Source organism: Hesperophylax consimilis, unplaced genomic scaffold (genome assembly GCF_061612785.1).
Source record: "Hesperophylax consimilis isolate HC1 unplaced genomic scaffold, BYU_Hcon_1.0 scaffold_45, whole genome shotgun sequence".
NCBI classification, from domain to species: domain Eukaryota; kingdom Metazoa; phylum Arthropoda; class Insecta; order Trichoptera; family Limnephilidae; genus Hesperophylax; species Hesperophylax consimilis.
In genome coordinates this window covers 133662-153838 of record NW_028301275.1, presented here as the reverse complement: position 1 = coordinate 153838, position 20177 = coordinate 133662, and the positions used below count along the sequence as shown (strand labels likewise).

The following is a 20177-nucleotide window of genomic DNA, read 5'->3' as shown; positions in this document are numbered from 1 at the left end:
GATTAAAATGTTTTTTTAAAATTCATTTATACTCTCCGTTTTAAGTTTATCTGGAAGGAGATTGTATATTTGATATATATATGATATATATATATAACTAAACCTTCCGAAAGAAATTCTCTAAATGATAGTGAAAATTTCATCAAAATCCGTTGTGTAGTTTAGAAGAACTAAGCGCACAAACAGACGGACGCGGAAAGCGACTTTATTTTATACCATTTAGAGATTATAAAAACATTACAAAATTGTTGATTTTAATTCGTTTTTTAATAGATTTGTTGTGAGTTAATATTCGAACGGCATTCTAGAAGTTTTGGCTTTTTCCAAACAAGCTTCTTGGATGTTCTTTTATTTTATAATTTTAGTTTGGCAATAATAATAATATTTATAGATCTGAAAAAAGCCTTTGATACGGTAGATCATGAAATACTTGTACAAAAAATGGAACATTTGGGAATAGTCGGGAAATCTTTAAATTTGCTCCGAAGTTACCTAGCTGATAGATTTTGCCTTGTCGATAACGGAGGGAACCTAAGCGACGTTGGAAAAATCACATGTGGAGTGCCACAGGGCTCGATTCTTGGACCTCTACTTTTTTTACTATACATCAATGATATAACTAAATGTGGCATCTCGGGAAAACTTCAACTTTACGCTGATGATACTGTGATTTACTACCATTGTAAAAATCTGAAGGAACTTGAAGCTTTAATGAATTAAGATCACCGCAAAGCTGGCTAAATGGCTTCGATTAAACAAATTAAGCCTCAATGTTAAAAAAACCCATTACCTTACTTTCGGAAAAAAAGATAACATGGGTATGAATATCATTCTTGGAAATGAAAAGCTACAACATATTCAAGTAACGAAATATTTGGGGTTACTCATAGACTCAAACCTCTCGTGGAACTCCCATGTTGAGAATGTAAAATCCAAAATTTCCCCGATAACCGGTGTACTTTATCGACTCCAAGGTGTGTTCCCCACATCTTTACTGCGTGCAACATATTATGCAATGATCCACTCCCACCTGAGTTATCTAGTTAGTATCTGGGGAAACATTACCAAAAAAAAAAGTTCCGAAATACAAGTAATTCAAAATAGAGCCATACGTAATATATACAATCTGCCATGGGATACACATGTCAAAGATATATACTCACAGACACAAATACTTCCTTTTACAGTCCTGCCAAAGTATAACATCACAACTGCCATTCTACAAATAATTCAACACTCCTCACACACCAACACTAAGCCAGTCTTTAATTCTGACATACACCAGCACAAAACACGGTCACAAAATCAAATACATTTATCATCATCTACTTACACGACCAAATTTGGAATAAACTCCTTACAATACATTGCACACAAACAATATAACGCATTACCTAGTAATTTAAAACTTCCGGCAACTACCAAAAAAACATTGACAAAAGCTCTTGAAAGATATTTCCTTAGCAGTTTCATTAATGACTAACACGATCTTTCTCTGGTACTCCATAATAATAACACCTGCGTTTATTTATTTTAATGTATTTATTTTAATGTATTTTATTTATTTGCCTTGTCCTTTCTAATGTTGTCTTTCCCGATATGAGTTTTATAAACTCATTGGGAATAATACATTATTACTTTGTTATCATTTTGTAATGTATTATCTTGTAATAAAATAAAAAAAAAAAAAATATCTACATAGCAACCAAATTTTTTTTTGAGAAGCTTCTTCACCTTATAAGTGAAGGAACTCGACAGTCAGTCAGCCATCAGTCGTTCAACAATTGGCAAGACTTCACGAGTGACAACCCGCGCCCCTCCACTGCGCGCGTGGCGATAACACCCGGCTTTGCATGGTTCGATCATGGACTCCATCGGGATCAACACAGCGCCCTGGCCCCGGCCATCGTCCCCGGCCAGCGCTACACCAGATCACAGCGCTTTGGTTCCAGCACATCTGACCAGCGCTACATCCACGCATCTAGACCACGCGGCATCCTCGCCGGTCTGTGACATATCAGCTCTGCAGCACTGGAGCACCCGGAAGACCCACGCTCTTCACCAGTTCCTGACAGTCAACGAGTCTGGTCACCAGCAGCGGCGTCGACTCACTGACCCGCGCTTGACCAGCACTTCACCGCCTGCATCCGGAGTCTTCATCATCAGTCCTAAAGTCATCTCACATACGGCAACCTGACTCAAATAAAGCACTGTGACCTTCACACCATCTTTCATTTCGTGCCTCCTCACCAGATCCCCAAAAAGTCATTAAAAGCGAAGAAAAAAATAAAATTGTATAGAGATTGGAGAAATGGTTGTGATGAAATTATTATTCTCGGTTCTAACATTTTTATTACTAGAGATCTTAGAAATTTCACGTAGACAGTGACCACCCTCTTGTTTGAAAGGTCAAGTGTGCAAAATTTTATCAATATCAGAATAAATCTGTAGATGTATGTGTAAATGTATATGTAAATGTCTAAACTAGGGCAAACAAACTCCTCATATTTTTATAAGTTAATAAAAAAATTACATTACAATGTATTTGTATTCTCTCGACTGCCATAGTAGGCTCATACCTGTATCATGGTGGTCGTATATATGTTATATTTAAATCAGAACCGGTTCTGTGCGTAATTGTCGACTTGCCAAGGCGCCAAGGACCCGAGGAGCCAAGGCGCCGATAATACCTAACACCCAATAATAGGTGCTCGATGGCAGAAAATAATTTCTCTCATGGACTATGTGTCATCTCATCAGTGTAGAGGGACTTTTTAAAGAAAGGAAGGAGAGGAAATTCTGGTGGGTAGAAATATAGGGATCAGTATATTCAGGACGAATGATCTATTCCTCTCGAGGTGATGAGACCAGTTGGGGAAGTCAAATGGTCTCCCCAAACCGGCCTCTCCGATTTGTACAAAATATTTCATATTTTCGGATAATAATAACAATTTAATGTTCATTATTGTATAAATAGTTGCTCCACAAAACAGATTGAGCCCCGTAAACTCTAAAAAAATATTTGAATTGGGAGTGTTTTATATCACTTTCGACGGAACTTAAATTGAGATAAAAATTTTATATTAACTTCCTCAAACAATGAAATATCATAATATACAGGGTGTTATGGGACGCTTTAACCAGTGGTTCCTGAGTATTTAGATTTTAAATTAAAATGAAAGTTGGTCTTAGACATTATTCTTTTTGTTCATAACCAAACAACAAGAAATATTTAGCGTGTCGTCACTGGTCGGGTTGAGAGGTAAAGCGGTCACTTAACCGAGTAACCGCTTTACCTCTCACCCCGACCATAACCCTCCAATACCTACTGATCTTAAGCATGTCGTCACTGGTCGCTCAGCCGAGTAACCGCTTTACCTCTCACCCCGACCATAACTCTCCAATACCTACTGATCTTTAAGCCGGGAATACACATGCCTGTAGCTGGCACACTTGCATGCAAGCTCCTTGCACATGCCAGCTACTATCATGTGTATACGCTAACTTGCATGCCTGTACCTGCCTTGCAAGTAGATTGCACAACATTTGATTTACTGGCATGCAAGTTGAGGGAGGGTACGAGGGGGGCTATGAAACCGGCATGTGTGAACGTCGCGACAGGTACGGACATGCCAGTGGCTCAGTCTCTCATTAAATTAGCCACACATTGTACTGCCAATTGCAATACGATGATATTTAATTCACTTCGAATGTTTTCCATTGCCAAAAAGCTTGAGACTACCCAGTCTCAGAGTGATTTGAGACACGTACTGTCTAGTGACTGGCATGTGTATACGTCTTGCAAATACAGGCATGCAAGGACGCAACTTGCATGCAAGTTTAACTTGCATGTGTATTCTCATTGCGCCAGTAACTTGTACATGCCATTAACATGCATGCAAGCTACTGTTCCATTTTACAGGCATGTGTATCGCCGCCTTTAGCGTGTCGTCACTGCTCACTCAGCCGAGTAACCGCTTTACCTCTCACCCCGACTACAACTCTCCGATACCTACTATTTTTTAGCGTGTCGTCACTGGTCACTCAGCCCAGCAACCGCTTAACCTCTCACCCCGACCATAATGGAGATGTGAAGTATGTGGGGAAGAGGAAGGTGAAGACGTACCTGGCTATTCAGTTCTGGTCACCAAACACGGCCAAAGCCATTTCAAGAAACGTTTCAATTCTGAATGGTGGTCTTACACCAGGGCGATACTGAGAGTATCTTCCACTCTGGAATGTCCTGCTGTTAATAAACTTTTATCCTTTCCAGTATACCTCAGATAAAAGTGACCATCTTGTTTCTTGTTAATATCTTTTATTATCTTTGTAGTAATATGTATTTTTTAACTTATATAATCTTGTAATTTTTCCCTACATATTATAACTATGACTGTCAATAATTTTCATGTGAATAAATAAATCTCTCGTTTGGGATATGAGACGTATGAGTATTACTCCCTCCGGTGTGGAAGTATGTCAGGTACGTCTTTTAACACTCTGTATAGTGTTATATCATCTGCCAAAAATATTGTACTCGACGAGGAAAATAATTAAAAAAATGAAACGGTCCAATTATAATATTTTTATGACATTTTGTTATCTAATCACACCACGGGTATGGCCCAGTATGTGCATTAATCTCAAAAAACTCATGCGACATTTTTTGTCGCGGTTTATGTGATAATGCATATTTTTATCTCTGACTAACCGGTGCCTCCTAGATTCCCACGGGACACCGGGGTACATACCAGACTAACCCGGCAATAGCGAAATTAAAAAACCTGATGCCGTTAGTGAGATGGGGTTTGAGAAACCCCATACCTTATTTCTACTTGGAATTGTGCAAATTTTTTTTACCAGGAAATATTATTTACTAGCGCAAACCCGCGAAAAATCACGGGATATTATATTTCCATTTTTTTAAAAGATAATTTAAAAAAAAATCAGTACCCACTTTATCGCTTGACTGAATCCTTCACACCATGAGTTCTAATCAGCGCCCTTGAGGTGACTTGGCACAAAAACGGCGCTATACAAATCATCCAAATATTATTATTACTATTTAAATATTTACGAAATTTAAATTCATAACAATTTAAATTGATAATAATTAAATTGATATAAGAAATTTAAATTGTTGTAACACTTAGATTAATTTAAAATTAAGGTATACACTGTAAATTATGTACGTATAGATTAAATTGCTGCGTTATTATTAAGAGGGATGGTTGGGGGCCTAAGGTAAAAAAATAAACATTTTAAAAGCATTTTGAAGGACCAAAATTTTAATTTCAAACGAGCGATTTACATTGGAACACAAATTAGTTGTACATACATTTGACCGGTCGGTGGCTGAGTTGAAAATCTACCCCTTTTTCAGCCGTTTTTGCCTGCTTTAAGATGATTTGTATTTTATTTTTTATTTTTCATCATATTGACTCAGTAGGTAGGTTAGATTATTATTTTTAATAATTACTATTAACTCACAACAAATGCCAAAGCTGCTTCTAAAATCATGCAAAATTGAAAACTTTAATGGACTATGTATCTATCATAAAACACAAATAAATAATTTCCCTTTTTGTGAAGAAACGGGCGGTCTGTTTAATAGATTCCCCTCTATTAACAAACGGATTGCAATCCTTAGTCAGATAAGTATGCTGTCCCGGTTCTACCGGTATTACAATGGAAGATGCTCCGAGAAACTAGCGTCATTGATAATAATAAAAACATGGCATTTATAAAGCGCAGTTTAGTGTCATTTCACTTCAAGTGCGCTTAACTACTCGTATAACAAACCTTCGGTACCGGTGCATAGTCGGGAAATACGCAAAACGCGCGCCTTACATACACGATTGACATTTGTCTCGTGAAAAAGGGTCTCTTCTACGACTCGTTCTTGAGTTTAATAGCTCGGCTGTGAAACCTACAACATGTGTCATTTCAAGATCCATGTTCACTCTTTCCTCTCCTCAATAGACCCTCCACACAGCATCTCCTGTGTGAAGTTAATATTTTTCTATTTAGTTGGGTATTTTGGCCTCAAATCAAAATTTAATTTTGGATGAAAAAGGCCGGGCTGCCCTTCGATAGACTAGTTCTATAGGGAAATATGCCAAAATTTTTGTGTTTTGACTTAATAATTCCAAATGGTTTAGAAACTCTCCGTGTTCATGTTAAAAAAATAAGTAAGATTTTAATTATTTATGTAGTAAAATCGTATATTTCCTAATGGAATTATAATTAAATCAGCACATTGTTAGTTCAACAGAGAAACAAGTTAGATGTTTCCCTATTGAACTAAGTTTGACATGTCACAACTGCAGCTAATAACAGTTCAACAATGTAACAAGTTAGATGTTTCCCTATCGAACTTAGTTTGACATGTCACAACTGCAGCTAATAACATTTTAACAGAGAAACAAGTTAGATGTTTCCCTATCGAACTTAGTTTGACATGTCACAACTACAGCTAATAACATTTTAACAGAGAAACAAGTTAGATGTTTCCCTATTGTACTTAGTTTGACATGTCACAACTGCAGCTAATTACATTTTAAGAGAAAAACAAGTTAGATGTTTCCCTATTGAACTAAGTTTGACATGTCACAACTGCAGCTAATTACAGTTCAACAATGAAACAAGTTAGATGTTTCCCTATTGAACTAAGTTTGACATGTAACAACTGCAGCTATTTACATTTTAACAGAGAAACAAGTTAGATGTTTCCCTATTGAACTAAGTTTGACATGTCACAACTGCAGCTTATTACAGTTCAACAATGAAACAAGTTAGATGTTTCCCCATTGAACTTAGTTTGACATGTCACATCTGCAGCTAATTACATTTTAACAGAGAAACAAGTTAGATGTTTCCCTATTGAACTAAGTTTGACACGTCACAACTGCAGCTAATTACATTTCAACAAAGAAACAAGTTAGATGTTTCTATCACATTTCCACTATCGAAAAATTTGTCATTATATTCAAACAATCGCCATCGCGGAGAATTTTTGCCATAATATATGGTCTGGGTTTATAACACCCCACATCTTTAACGCCGGGTTAAAGTTTATCATAAAATGTAAAAAAAATCGCTGTATAAATTATTGGTTGACTTTCCAGATATTCACTTTAGTTTGCACTATCAACTGGTCGTGTCACTGACTTCTCCTTGTCAGTGAAATACAAGCGCACTATAAGTTGTGTCGCAGTGCATTGTTGGTACTGGGATTTCTATGCATATCTTGTTTAGATAGTAAGTAGCCACATAAGGATTTCTACAATCTTAATTATTGAATAATGCTTGTCATACGACAAGCATAATTCAATAATTTCACACTTCATCACTGCGCTCCTTTTCAGGATAGCGTTTTGCCTCCTCCGTAAATATTCTTAACTTACTTGGGGTCTCTAATCATTATTTTTCAATTCAAAAACCTTCTATTCCTGCTTCAGTCGACTTCCACGCAGTTTTCCTACCTTCTATACCATTTGCCGCTAATCACTTCAACCGGAGCACCCACTTCTGCCATCTGCCATTAATTCCAAGTCCAAAATTGACAGTTTAAAACAAACCTCATACAATTTCACTGTTTCCAAAAGATATTTTCAACATCGTGTTTTATTATAGTCGCATCAGCGGAGCAGGCTGAACCATTTTTCAGAGATGACTATTTCTACTCCACCGAATTTAAATCGTTCTACAAAGAACACAAAGCGGCGCTGGGCTGGAGAGAGGCGGTGTCGATGTGTTCCTTGGAAAGCGCTGAGCTCGTGGTGCCAACATCTGAGGACGAGATTGGCGCCCTGCTAATCTACATGGCCAGCACCACCAGCAATGTGTGGATTGGGGTACATGACTTATTCCAACAACAGAACTACATGGCAATCAATGGTATGTAACCATGTTTTAAATGTGTAAAGTTTATCATATACATGTAGCCACTTTTTATTGAGTTCCTCTAAAATATCTCTAAGACATCTTAGATCAGCAACATGGAGGTTGGTCTAGGCGTAGATTCCCAGGTTGCAAACGCCATCCTGACTCCGGTAACTAGCTCAGAATAATTACGAATGAATATTTAAATGAAATCCAGTTTACTTATTCCCACCTCTCTTTGTAGGCATTCCAACATCAGAGTTATACTTGAACCATCCAGAGCCCAACCCGGGCGATGGACGTGTGCGAATGCTGCGAAACGGACAATACGCCGACGGGCCCTGTTAGGCGGCCAGCCTGTTTATCTGTAAGAAATCCCTCAGCACTCTGACAGCGAATGTGGATTGTGGAACCTACGATACGGGTATGGAAAACAACTTTTTTAATTTTTTTTTTTTAATTATTTTTTATTTTTAATAATATGTTTACATGGTACATAATTCATTTTACATCTTGGGTCTTTTTACTACTCTTCCATTGAAAGCATTTGCTTGTGTATGGAAGGGGAGTGTACATAATTGTTGTTGTTAGTTAGTACTTAAATAATTCATTGTACATAAATGTATGTTTGCTGTAGTATTTTTTTGATAGTAGTGAAGGATAATATATTAATATATTAAATTTAAATAAGAAAGGAAGTTATGGAAAACTAAGGATATTTCTGAGATTAATTAAGTGACAGTAGTTTTTTTTTTCAGAATATGTTTAAAGTGTCTCTTGACAGAGAGCAGTATTTGGGTTTTATCATTAATGCTTCTGATTTCTTCTGGTAGACGATTGAAAAAAAATCTTCCCTGGTAAGTATAATGATGTTGTGCAAAAGACGTATTTAGTTTTGAGCATAGAAAAACATGTCTAAGTCGCGTTCTGTTTTCATTTAAAAATTGATATTTTTCTTTTTCTTTTATAATTTGGATTAGTGAGTTTTTAATATATAGGTCTTTAAATGTAGGTACTTGAAATTCTTCAAACAGGCGTTCTGTTGGGTAGTCAAAGGATTTTTTTAATATAATTTTAATAATTGTTCTTTGTATAATTTCAATTGGAAGAAGGTTACATTTATACGCGGATCCCCAACTAATAATAGCGTATTGTAAAGTGGATTGAACTAAGGCATAGTAAATTAAATATAGATTTTTTATCGACAGAAAGTTTCTAATTCTTAAAAATATATATATTAATTTTCTAATTTTGTTTACTACTTGACTTATTTGTTCCTTCCATTTCAGATTTTTATCAATAATTACTCCTAGATATTTAATTTTATTTGTTGTTTTTAGTACTGTACAGTTTGATTTGCAATAGTTTTGGCTGTGAATCTTAGTATTATTATGTATGACAATGTTAAAATTTTTAGGAGTATCATTTGTATGGATTGCAAATGGAATTACAAATGTCTTTTCATTATTAAGTGACAGTAAATTAGTGTCGAAAAAATTCTTGAGCGTGTTGATGTCTTCTGTGGCCTTTAATTCTACTTTTTCCCAAGTCTTATCACTTATTATTAATACTGTATCATCAGCGTATGACGTAATTTGACCATGTATAGGTTGAAAAAAAATATCGTTTACATATATAGTAAATAGAATTGGTCCAAGCACTGTACCTTGGGGGATTCCAAAGCTTGTAATCTCTTGATCACTATTAACACGATTGATTTTTACTACTTGAGGACGGTTTTTTAAGTAGTCGGTGATCCATTTAATCGCGTTGCCTTTTATGCCGATATTATTCAATTTTTTTAATAGCATCTCATGGGATATGCTATCGAATGCCTTTCTAAGGTCAATAAATATACCCGCACATTTTTTACCTTTATCTAATGATTCGTAAATGTATGAAGTTACGTTAGCAATAGCATCTTGTGTGCTGAGAGATTTTATAAAACCAAACTGGTTTTTGTGTAATATTTTATTATTATCTAGAAAATTTACCAATTTTTTTTTTACTATTTTTTCAAAGATCTTTCCTATATTAGAAATTAGACATATTGGGCCATAATTCGTTGCTTGATGTGGATCTCCAGATTTGTAAATAGGTGAGATTATTGTGGTTTTGTAGTTCATTGGAAAAATTCCATTTGTTAAACTTAGGTTTATTAAATGAGTGATAGGTTTTATTAAGTGAAGTTTCATAGTTTTTAACATGTGTGTTGTAATAGAATCAAAACCGGGAGACGAATCTCCTTTCATATTTTCTATTATTTTAGAAATTTCACATTCTGTTGTTGTTTCAAACATTGAAAGTATATTACGTTTCTGTATATTTTTATTTTTATGGTTTTCTTGGTTTGAAGGCTTATAAATATTTTTCGCAAGATTTTTCCCAACATTTGCAAAGAAGGAATTAAATATGTTTGCACATTGTTTAGGCTGTATATTGGCATCTATAATTTTTTTATCATGTTCAATGTAATTAATGTTTTGTGGTTTTTTTATATTTTCTATGGCGAAATTAACAGTTTTCTACATTTGTTTATGGTTATTTTCTGAAGATAACATTTTATTTTTAAAATACTCTTCTTTACTTTTTTTAATATAAGATGTTAATTTATTTTTATATTTTTTATAGAAAATATATGCTTTTTCATCTTGGGGATTTTTTAAAGTTATTTTGTAAAGTTTTTCTTTATTTCTGATAGATATAATAAGTCCTTTGGTAATCCAAGGCTTTAAACATCTTAATTTGGATTTTATGTGTGTTGTTATCTCAGTTGTCGAATTTTTAATGTGTTGTGACATAATATTTTCAAAGTTAGTCGAACAAATTTCAGTATCATCACTGTTTAAAACATTATTCCAATCCTCCTTTTTTAATTTTTCAGAGAGAATAGTCATATCTATTGTTGATTTTTTGGTTATTAAATTAACTCCACTAATGTTATTTGTTACTGAACACTTTAATGATTAATTCCGGTACGAGAACTAATCTAACTAATCGAGAGATAATCTTAGCTATAATACTGTATTTTTAAAAGTTGTTTCCTTTACGCGTTCAAACATTTCTATTGAAAAAAAAATTTTTTTAGTAGTTTACATTTATATTTTTTATTGGGTAATTTACTATTTTATTTGTATTCTACTCAAGTTAAACGTTAGAAAAACCTTCAATTTATCTAAAGCATATTTTTTGGTATTCATAATGTTCACCAATTCGTTATAAAGATTAATCAAAATAGTGATTAAGCATTAAGCTTCGCCTTAATCGGATACACGGACACAATCACTACAAATTTTGGTTTATTTCTTCAGTGACTAAAGCACAACGATAGAGAGATGTAAAATTTTCCCGATTAGAACCATCGCATTCAACAGAACAATTTTTTTTCCTTATATTCCACAGGAATTTAATATAATGTAAGAACTTTTCATGAATAACATAATCTATTCAATATAACTAACACGATGTTTAATTTTTTTTCCAGAATACAAAAAATTTCCTGCAATGGACGATCGTTGTTTCAAATTCCATCGTACGCCAAAGTCGTGGTACGATGCCTTTGAAGTCTGTTCGGCCGAACAAGGTCATCTCGTGGTCCTCAACAGTGCGGAGGAGGCTCAACACTGCTTGGACGCGTTTAATGAATATGCCGGAAGCTCACTGGATACCAACTTTGACAGGAGTCATATTTGGCTTGGGTTTCATGACTTGATTCTTCCAGGACAATATGAAACCATCCACGGTACGTTTCGAAGTTTACTTATTAAACCTGATTATTTTTTTTCTAGCCCTTGCTTACATTATTTCGTTTATTATTATCGGTTATTATCTGTCATGATTAATCCTCATTATTTCTAGAGCCTTCTAGATGTGGGCGTTTTTATTTTTATTACAGTGTTGCTAATTCAGCATTAAATCACGTTAAATCACATTTTTACAAGCTCCCCGTAGATATAAATAATTTGAATGTCTATGAACATTAGTCACCAAACCTCGGTAGTGTGCAGTCGTGTTTACTTCCAGTGCTCTGTGTTTGATGGCTTGCTGACGGCGCGGCGCGGCGTACAGATAAGATTTATTTATTGTTACCTTTTCGTATTCATTATTTTTGTTTGTTTTATTGGTTTGCGACGAAGTTGCGTGTATTATTTCTATCATTCATTATTTCTAAAATAATAATTATTGTTTAATTTTTTTTTTAATTTTTTGAAATGGAGGAAGATGAAAATCGACCTCCGGACCCTGAGTTCATTTCTAATATTGCAGACGTCTACGATTCTGATGATTCCCAAACTTCTGTAACCATTCCTTCCCGAAAACGACGACCTTCGCTTTGCCTTAATGTACCTCCTAAAATTAAATCTCTTTCACAAACAAACGAAGCCCCAATCTCTCATTGAAGTTATAATGATACCATTCCTACAGAAGCAAAAGCCATTGAGCTAATGTATTCTATTTCATCTTCAGCTCCATTTATTGTCAATGTCCAATGGACTGAACAGGGGAAAATAATTCATCCCCTGGATTTTGGTAAATTTATTTTTAGCTCAAAACTCAATAACCTCGGTATTATAAATGGATCAATAAAACCGGAAGGTCGATACAAACTATCCATAGAATTTAAATCCGCCACATTAGCTAATGATTTTGTTAAAAAAATAGGTTCTCTTTCAAATAATAAATTTATATATTTCATACCTACTTTTAATTTAACCAGAATGGGCAGAGTAAGAGGTATCCCAACCGATCTATCAGAAACAGAAATAGTAGACGCTCTTAATGACTCTCAATTAACTCCAAAACTTTTAAAAGCACGTCGTTTGAATTTCAAGGATACTTCCACCGGCACCACTATATGGAAACCTTCTCAATCCGTTGTTATTACTTTTGAAGGTCAAACATTATGATCCCGGGTATTTTTTTATAATAACGCTCTTCCCGTTGAAATATACAGATTCCCGACGATCCAATGTTTCAACTGTTGCCGTTTTGGCCATTCAAAACCTATTTGTCGTTCCCCTCCTCGTTGCTTCCATTGCGGAGAGGATCATCCCTTTGAACAGTGTCAAAATACAACGAATAACCCTATTTGTATTAATTGTAAGGGCAACCATACTGCTGTTAGTGTGGCCTGTCCAGAGTTATCTAGACAGAGAAATATCAAACAGTCAATGGCTGCAGACAAAATTTCCTACTTTCAGGCTTCTAAATTATTCCCTCCTAAGAAAAAATCTTTTGCAGAGATAACGTCTAACGCTTCTTTCTTTCATTTTTCTTCCCCTAAATCCCCTCTATCATCTTACCACAAAGAAACAATTTTTATACCGATAAAATCTAATCCAAAATTTATTCCTTCTTTCGATAAAAAACTACATAATGATCCTTTACTTAACTCGAATGGGAATAATAAATCCCAGGCTCCCAATGGGACTGCCTTAAAAAACTGTTCCACTTCCGATATCTTACCTAAAGTCATGATTGAAAATTCTTCTTTTATTCAAACTTTAATTACCCTATTAATTACGATCCTTTCAAATAACAATAAAGTACCGTCTAACGCTGTCGATTATATGAAATCTTTACTCTTTAGCCTTCCCGATGTATCCGCAACTGAGCAAAATACTTCAATGGAATAGTAGAAGTCTATTCGCCAGCAAAATTGATCTTGTACAGTTACTTGATGAACATAATATTTCAGTTGCTGCCATCTCCAAAACGTGGTTAAAACCCTCATACCAATTTAAGATTCCTGGATATCATTGTCTAAAACATGATAGACTGGATGGCAAAGGTGGCACTGCTCTTATTATACATAATTCTATCCCTTTTAAACAAATTATTTTCCACACTCTCTCCAACAATTTTCAGATAGTAGCAGCTGTTGTATCTGATATTACATTACTATCAATATATATCCCTCCCTCTACAATTTTTCTTGAAAACGAATGGTCAACATTTATATCCCAGATTCGTCCCCCGTATATGATACTTGGGGACTTCAATGCTCATTCTCCTTCTTGGGGCAGTGAGTTAACAAACCGTTTTGGCCATAATCTATTAGATTTTATGGATACCTATAATTTATGTATTCTAACTGACGGATCTCCAACTCGTTTCACTGCCCCTCAACATCGGAAAGTGCAGTCGATTTATCTCTTTGCTCATTTTCGGTGATTCCCATATGTTCTTGGAACATTCTTAAAGATCCCCTTTCCAGTGACCATTTTCCTATAAGAATTACCTTCCACCATCTGTCTTCCACGCATTCCTTTTCGATAAACAATAGTTTTAAATTTAAAACGAAAGACGCGAATTGGAGAAATTTTTCTTCAGAATTAGACTCCATTGTTCAAGCATCTAAGGACGGGTTGTTTCGGAGAATTTGAACAATTCATCAAATTTCAACGTTCATTTTCAAGTTCTGTGAAAGATTTTTTCAAGTTCTGTTTTTATTTCAGTTTTTTCAAGCAACTAGCCTATAATGATATAATAACAGAACTTGAATAGGACTTTCACAGAACCCGAAAATGAACGTTGAAATTTGATGAATTGTTCAAATTCTCCGAAACAACCCGTCCTAAGTCTTCCCTTGTCAACACTAGTTTACAATGTGAATTATTTCCTAACATGATAATAAAAACTACAGAAAAAAACTTTAAAAACGTCATGTTAACATTAAGATAAAACATTCCACCCCATGGTGGGATGAAGAATGCACTAGTGTCGTTAAATCCAGAAGAGAAGCAATTTCTATTTTCCGTAAATGTACGTCTTTCGAAAATTACCTTTCTGTGAAACGCGCCCAGGCAGAAGCGAAACGCGTTTTGAAAAACAAAAAGCGGTCTGAATGGCGAAAATTCTGTGAATGCTTGTCTCCTGAATCTCCCCAGTCATCCGTATGGTCCAATTTTAAAAAAATCGGTTCGTCATATACTCCCTAGCGTTCCAAACATATTCCAGAAGAAATTTTTATAGGTTTTGCAGATAAGATAGCTCCTCCGCCAGATGTGAGGAAATGCCTTCCTTTATTTCTTATCCATCTCACTCTAGCTGGCTGGACTCTCCTTTCTCAGTAAGTGAATTAAATCGAGTAATCAATTCCCTTCTAGACTCTTCTCCTGGTCCTGATGGAATCTTATATAGTTTCATTAAAGCATTCTCAGACATGTCTGTTGAATATTTTTTATCCCTAATTAATAACATGTTCGAAACAGGATTTATTCCGGAAGTCTGGAAAGTTCAAAAAATCCTTCCGATTTTAAAACCAGGCAAAAATCCATCTGAAATCTCATCCTATCGTCCTATTGCTCTTTCGTCATGTTTAATGAAAGTAGCAGAACACTTGATAAAGAACAGATTGGAATGGTTTGTTGAAAATCACAGAATTATCTCTCCTAATCAATATGGCCTCCGGAAAAAGAAATCAACCATAGATAATTTACGTGTGTTAACAACAGACATCCGTATATCTCAGTCCCTTAATTCTTGCACTCTGGCCACATTTCTTGATCTTTCGTCAGCTTACGACGATGTATTAATTAAAATTTTGAAAGAAAAATTAATTAAAATAAAAATTCCCTTAAAACTAGTTCAATTTATTATTAATTTACTAACAGGCAGATCCATTATTATCCACTTTTCCTCAAAAACGATAAATCGCAAACTATGGAAGGGATTACCTCAGGGGTCCGTAATCAATCCATTATTATTTAATATATATATGAGTGATTTAGACAGTGTAATTCCTTCATCTATCAAGCGACTTTATTTTGCTGATGATTTCCTTATATATTTATCACACAAAAATCTATCGCGCGCTGCGAAGGAATTGAATTTGGCTTTACATAATATTAATGTTTGGTTGTTGACAAATGGGATGAATTTAGCTACGTCTAAAACCAAAGTAGTGGCTTTTACGCGCAAAAGAAAAATACCCCCCTTTTCTGTCTGCTTTGATAATGTCCCTCTTCAAATCGTTAAGCAAATTAAATTTCTTGGACTACTTTTGGATCATAAACTTTCCTGGCTCCCGCATATTCAGAACATTTCGGCTAAGTGTGAAAAAGGGCTAAATATTAATAATAATAATAAGTGTTTTATTATCTTTTTTTTGTGTAACAAATAGATATAATGATATCCTCACTGAGATCTCCCGTGCTGAGGATTTCATTTACATATTATGTCTAATTTAATTATAAGAAAATTTATATTACATCAAAGTTACAAATAAATTTAATTATGAACAAATATCATGCAATATATATATATATATGAAGTGTTTTTTGGTATAGTTATATATATGAAATGTTTTTTGGTATAGTTCAGTTGATTCTGTTTTAGTCTGTGTTTGATTTCAGTAAATTTTCTATTTCAGATCTTCCTATGTTAAGTATCCAGCTTTTTATTTCAGATTTAAATGTTAAAGTGTTGAGGTTTTTGAGTGTGAGTGGTATTTTGTTGTAGAGTTTAATACTATGATATAAGAAGCTTTTTTGCCCAAAAGTTGTATTAGTAATTATTTGTTGGATAAGTTTTTGATCATGAGATCTAGTGTTTCTATTGTACGTGTTTGTTGTTATTTCTTGTGTTTTGTGCTTATGAATGTAAATGAGTATAGTTTTAGAATATAGTTATATTATGCGAGCTGTTTCCAGAGTGTGGTGGGGATCTCATCCTACTACTCTTAAATTAATGTATGGTGCTCTAGTGCGAAGCCATTTGGATTATGGAACATTTCTTTTCGATCCTCTTCCTAAATATTTGGACAAAAAACTTAAAGAATTCAGTTCCTAAGCGCTCAGAATAATTATTGGAGCGATGAAATCTTCTCCAATTAATTCTCTCCGGGTAAAATGTGTTGATCCCCCCTTAATTTTGAGGAGACGATTCCTGGTTAGTAAATATACTTGTAAATCTTTTTCTGTATCGCGTCACCCTTTAGAACAAAGCCTTGATTATTTTTTCAATAACTTAAATAACGAAAAAAGATCGAGGGATAAAAATCGACTTCCTCTCCTTCTAAAATGTTTTCTTTCATTCAAATCTCTGTCTTCTTCCCTCCATAATCTACAAAAAGATCCTATCCTTCCTATTTTCACCATCCCATTTGATTCTATCAATTATATCCCCAACGTTATAACTTCAGACTTCTGAACTGATATTTTAACCTCATCTAATCAAAATGTTGAGGAAAAATTTAAAAACATAACATCTTTTAAGTTTCCAGAATTTTCACTCACTTACACAGATGGTTCTAAGTCTGATAATAAAGATTGTGGAGCTGCGGTACACATTCCCGAATTCGATTTAGATTTGTCTTATAAATTGCTTAAAGAAATTTCTATATTTACTGCAGAATGCTTCGCAATTGAACAAGCTTTGAGTCAAATCCAGCTTTTCAATATTCGACGAGCCTAACTGTGCACTGACTCACTAAGCGCAATGTTGAAAATTTCCTCAAATATCCATAAACCAGAAGACTATATTATTTATAATATCAGAAACACCCTTAAATCTTTAAATGAATTAAATTTCGAGACAACATTGGTTTGGGTCCCTGGCCATTTAGGAATTGAGGGTAACGAGAAAGCCTCTAGCTAAACTTGGAACAATTTCTGGCTCTAATCCTTTAGATTTTAGAATTCCTATCTCTTACGTCATCCCAATTCTTAAATCCAACATGATTCGCTCCTGGGAAGAAAATTGGACTAATACGAAAACCCGAACTGGTGCTTTTTATGCTGGAATACAAAATCATATTCCAAGTAAACCTTCGTTCCACTGCAAGAAAAAATCCAAAAGATTTATATCCTGTATCTCGAGAATGAGAATTGGTCATTGCTCCATTGCATCCCATTTGTTTATATTCCGGGTCCTAGATAGTCCACTCTGCCAGTGCGGCATGGAAAATGAGACTCTTGATCATGTTTTCTTTAATTGTAAAAATCATTCATATTTCAAAGGCATTTATCGTTTACTTAAAAAAATCACCCACCAATCTCCCCTTAGTATTCCTTATTTACTTTCTCTCAACAATTCTCGCATTTTCTCAGTTCTATACAAGTTCATAGACTTGAATGACTTCAATATTTGAGATTTCCTATTCCCGTATAGATTTCCCATAAAATTATAACCATCTCCCTTAACTTTAACGGCACATAGCACTCTTTTTAGGGTGAATTGCTTAATACAAAAAAAAAATGTCTATGATGCTCATCCATTCGAAGGCGGCAGTTCTTTCCGGAAAATCAGCCCGGTACAAGCCGTCCAGGGCCCGAGCAATCGCAGTACTTACCCAATATATAGCCCTTAAGATATAAATAAATACTCAATGTAGGAGGACCTTATAGCAAATAGGTGTAATATCTTTGGGGATGCTATGAAGACACGGTACTCGATAAATAATGTATCAATGGATCTGTAGGGCCCCAACCTTGGAGGGGCCCCGGCTATGTGCCAAAAATGATACACATTGAGGACATGGGAATTGGAAAAAAATCACGTTTTTATGTAAATAGAAAATATTGCTTGCGACATAATGAAGGAGTTAGCTAGCATTGGATTAAACACGCGACGCCTGTGTGGGAGCCTAACGATTCTGTCCACTCGGCCACTACCGGGCTAAGCTGACATATTTTAAAGGTTTCCGTTTTAAAAAATATTAAACAATTTCCATTTAAGAAAATGGGTTTCCGTCCATATATTGTTGGAAAACTGACTTTCCGAACCGTCTTTGTGAACGTGTTAATTAATATTCCATCCCTTCAAGAAAAATTTCTACCTGCGACGCTTTTGTGTGTCTTTCTGGCAGTTATAACTAGCTTTCCACTCCATTCGCACTGGTCACTTACTTCAGTTGGGGATTTCATAGATCCACAGGCTTCGAGATTATTGAGGAATTGGAACTAAATTGCGGCAGTTTTTGCCCCTTCCGAAGATTGGCTGTACCCATTTAATTGTTTCCGGACTACGGATTCCTGGAGTCCATTCAGAACGCAATGCAATTGAAATCCACAGGGAAGCAACTATGAATTGAAATGACAGTTATTCAACCTCTGTTTGTGTTTCAAGTATTTTTTTCATATTGTAGGACAGAAGCTAGAGAAAGCGGGCTACAGCGAATGGCAGGACGTGCAGCCCGACAACATCAATAACGATGAACACTGTGGCACTCTGATGGTAGGCTTGGGTAGAAAGCTGAACGACAAGTCCTGTGAGTCACGGCTCCTATTCATGTGTGAGAGGAAGATATCACACGATAAGAGAGGTCTCAGAAAACCAGTTTTTAGTCATTGTTTTCCAGGTATGCATATCAAGTTAGACGCAATGAGCATTTCAGAGTAAATTGATAAAAAAAATTGCAGATACTTTTTCATGAAACAAACTTGAATCAGAAACAATAATCACTTTATTTTATCTCACTATACTTTTAAACTAAAACTAATGTGATTGATCTGTTACTTTAAAAAATAACTCCAGCATTTTTTCTTCTTCTCTGAAGAAGATTAAATTTTTGAGTTTTATCCTGATTACTTTTATTCTCATTAATTCTGAGATAGATCTGTTAATTTAAAAAAATAATCCCAGATTTTTTTTCTTCTCCCTGAAGAAGAAAAAATGAGTTTGATCCTGATTACTTTTATTCTCATTAATATTGATGTTTATTGTGAAATCTTAAACATAATGTTTTTTCAACCAACATTTGAGAAAATATATTGATTGCAACAGTCCTGCGTTGTTAAACTACCGTTTTTTTTATTTTAATTACAGGATATAAAAAGTATCTTTCGATGCCACAAAACTGTTACAAACTCCACACCACAGCTAAATCCTGGAACGATGCGTTTAAAGTGTGTGCAGCGGAAAAAACGCACCTAATTATTCTGAACAGCGCTGAGGAAGCAAAACTCAGCGCAGACATATTTATTAAATACACCCGAGCTAATTCACGGGGATGTGACTACAACATGGACAGCTTTATGGTTGGCTTTAAATATTCGGCTGTCATGAAGCAATTTCGGACAATCGATGGTGAGGATAACAATATTTTTTATAGAATAGAATAAATAGTAAACATAGAACAGACGTCGTCTAGTGAGGCAGGTAACGTAGATATTTACATAATTATGGATTAGAATATGTTGATGGCAACGAAAACATGTAACAATATCTATCTTACACATCTCTCAAAACCTCATAGAGGAGAGCAATACGAGAGATGAAAAAAAGAAGAGTCTGCAAAAAAAAATTCAATTTAACTTTCGCTGTGAAATTATTTTTTTAATGGTCCATCA

The 20177-nt window shown here is 34.8% G+C and overlaps 1 protein-coding gene across 1 annotated transcript; it reads left to right on the top strand.

The window, feature by feature from the left end:
• Nucleotides 1-8284: 8284 nt before the first annotated feature.
• Nucleotides 8285-19044, top strand: LOC149408893 (hemolymph lipopolysaccharide-binding protein-like; the record flags this gene model as incomplete). Its single annotated transcript, XM_089650326.1, has 3 exons — nt 8285-8308; nt 11369-11626; nt 18974-19044. Coding segments are annotated over exons 2-3 (309 nt in total), but the record flags the coding sequence as incomplete, so codon positions are not given.
• Nucleotides 19045-20177: the final 1133 nt, after the last annotated feature.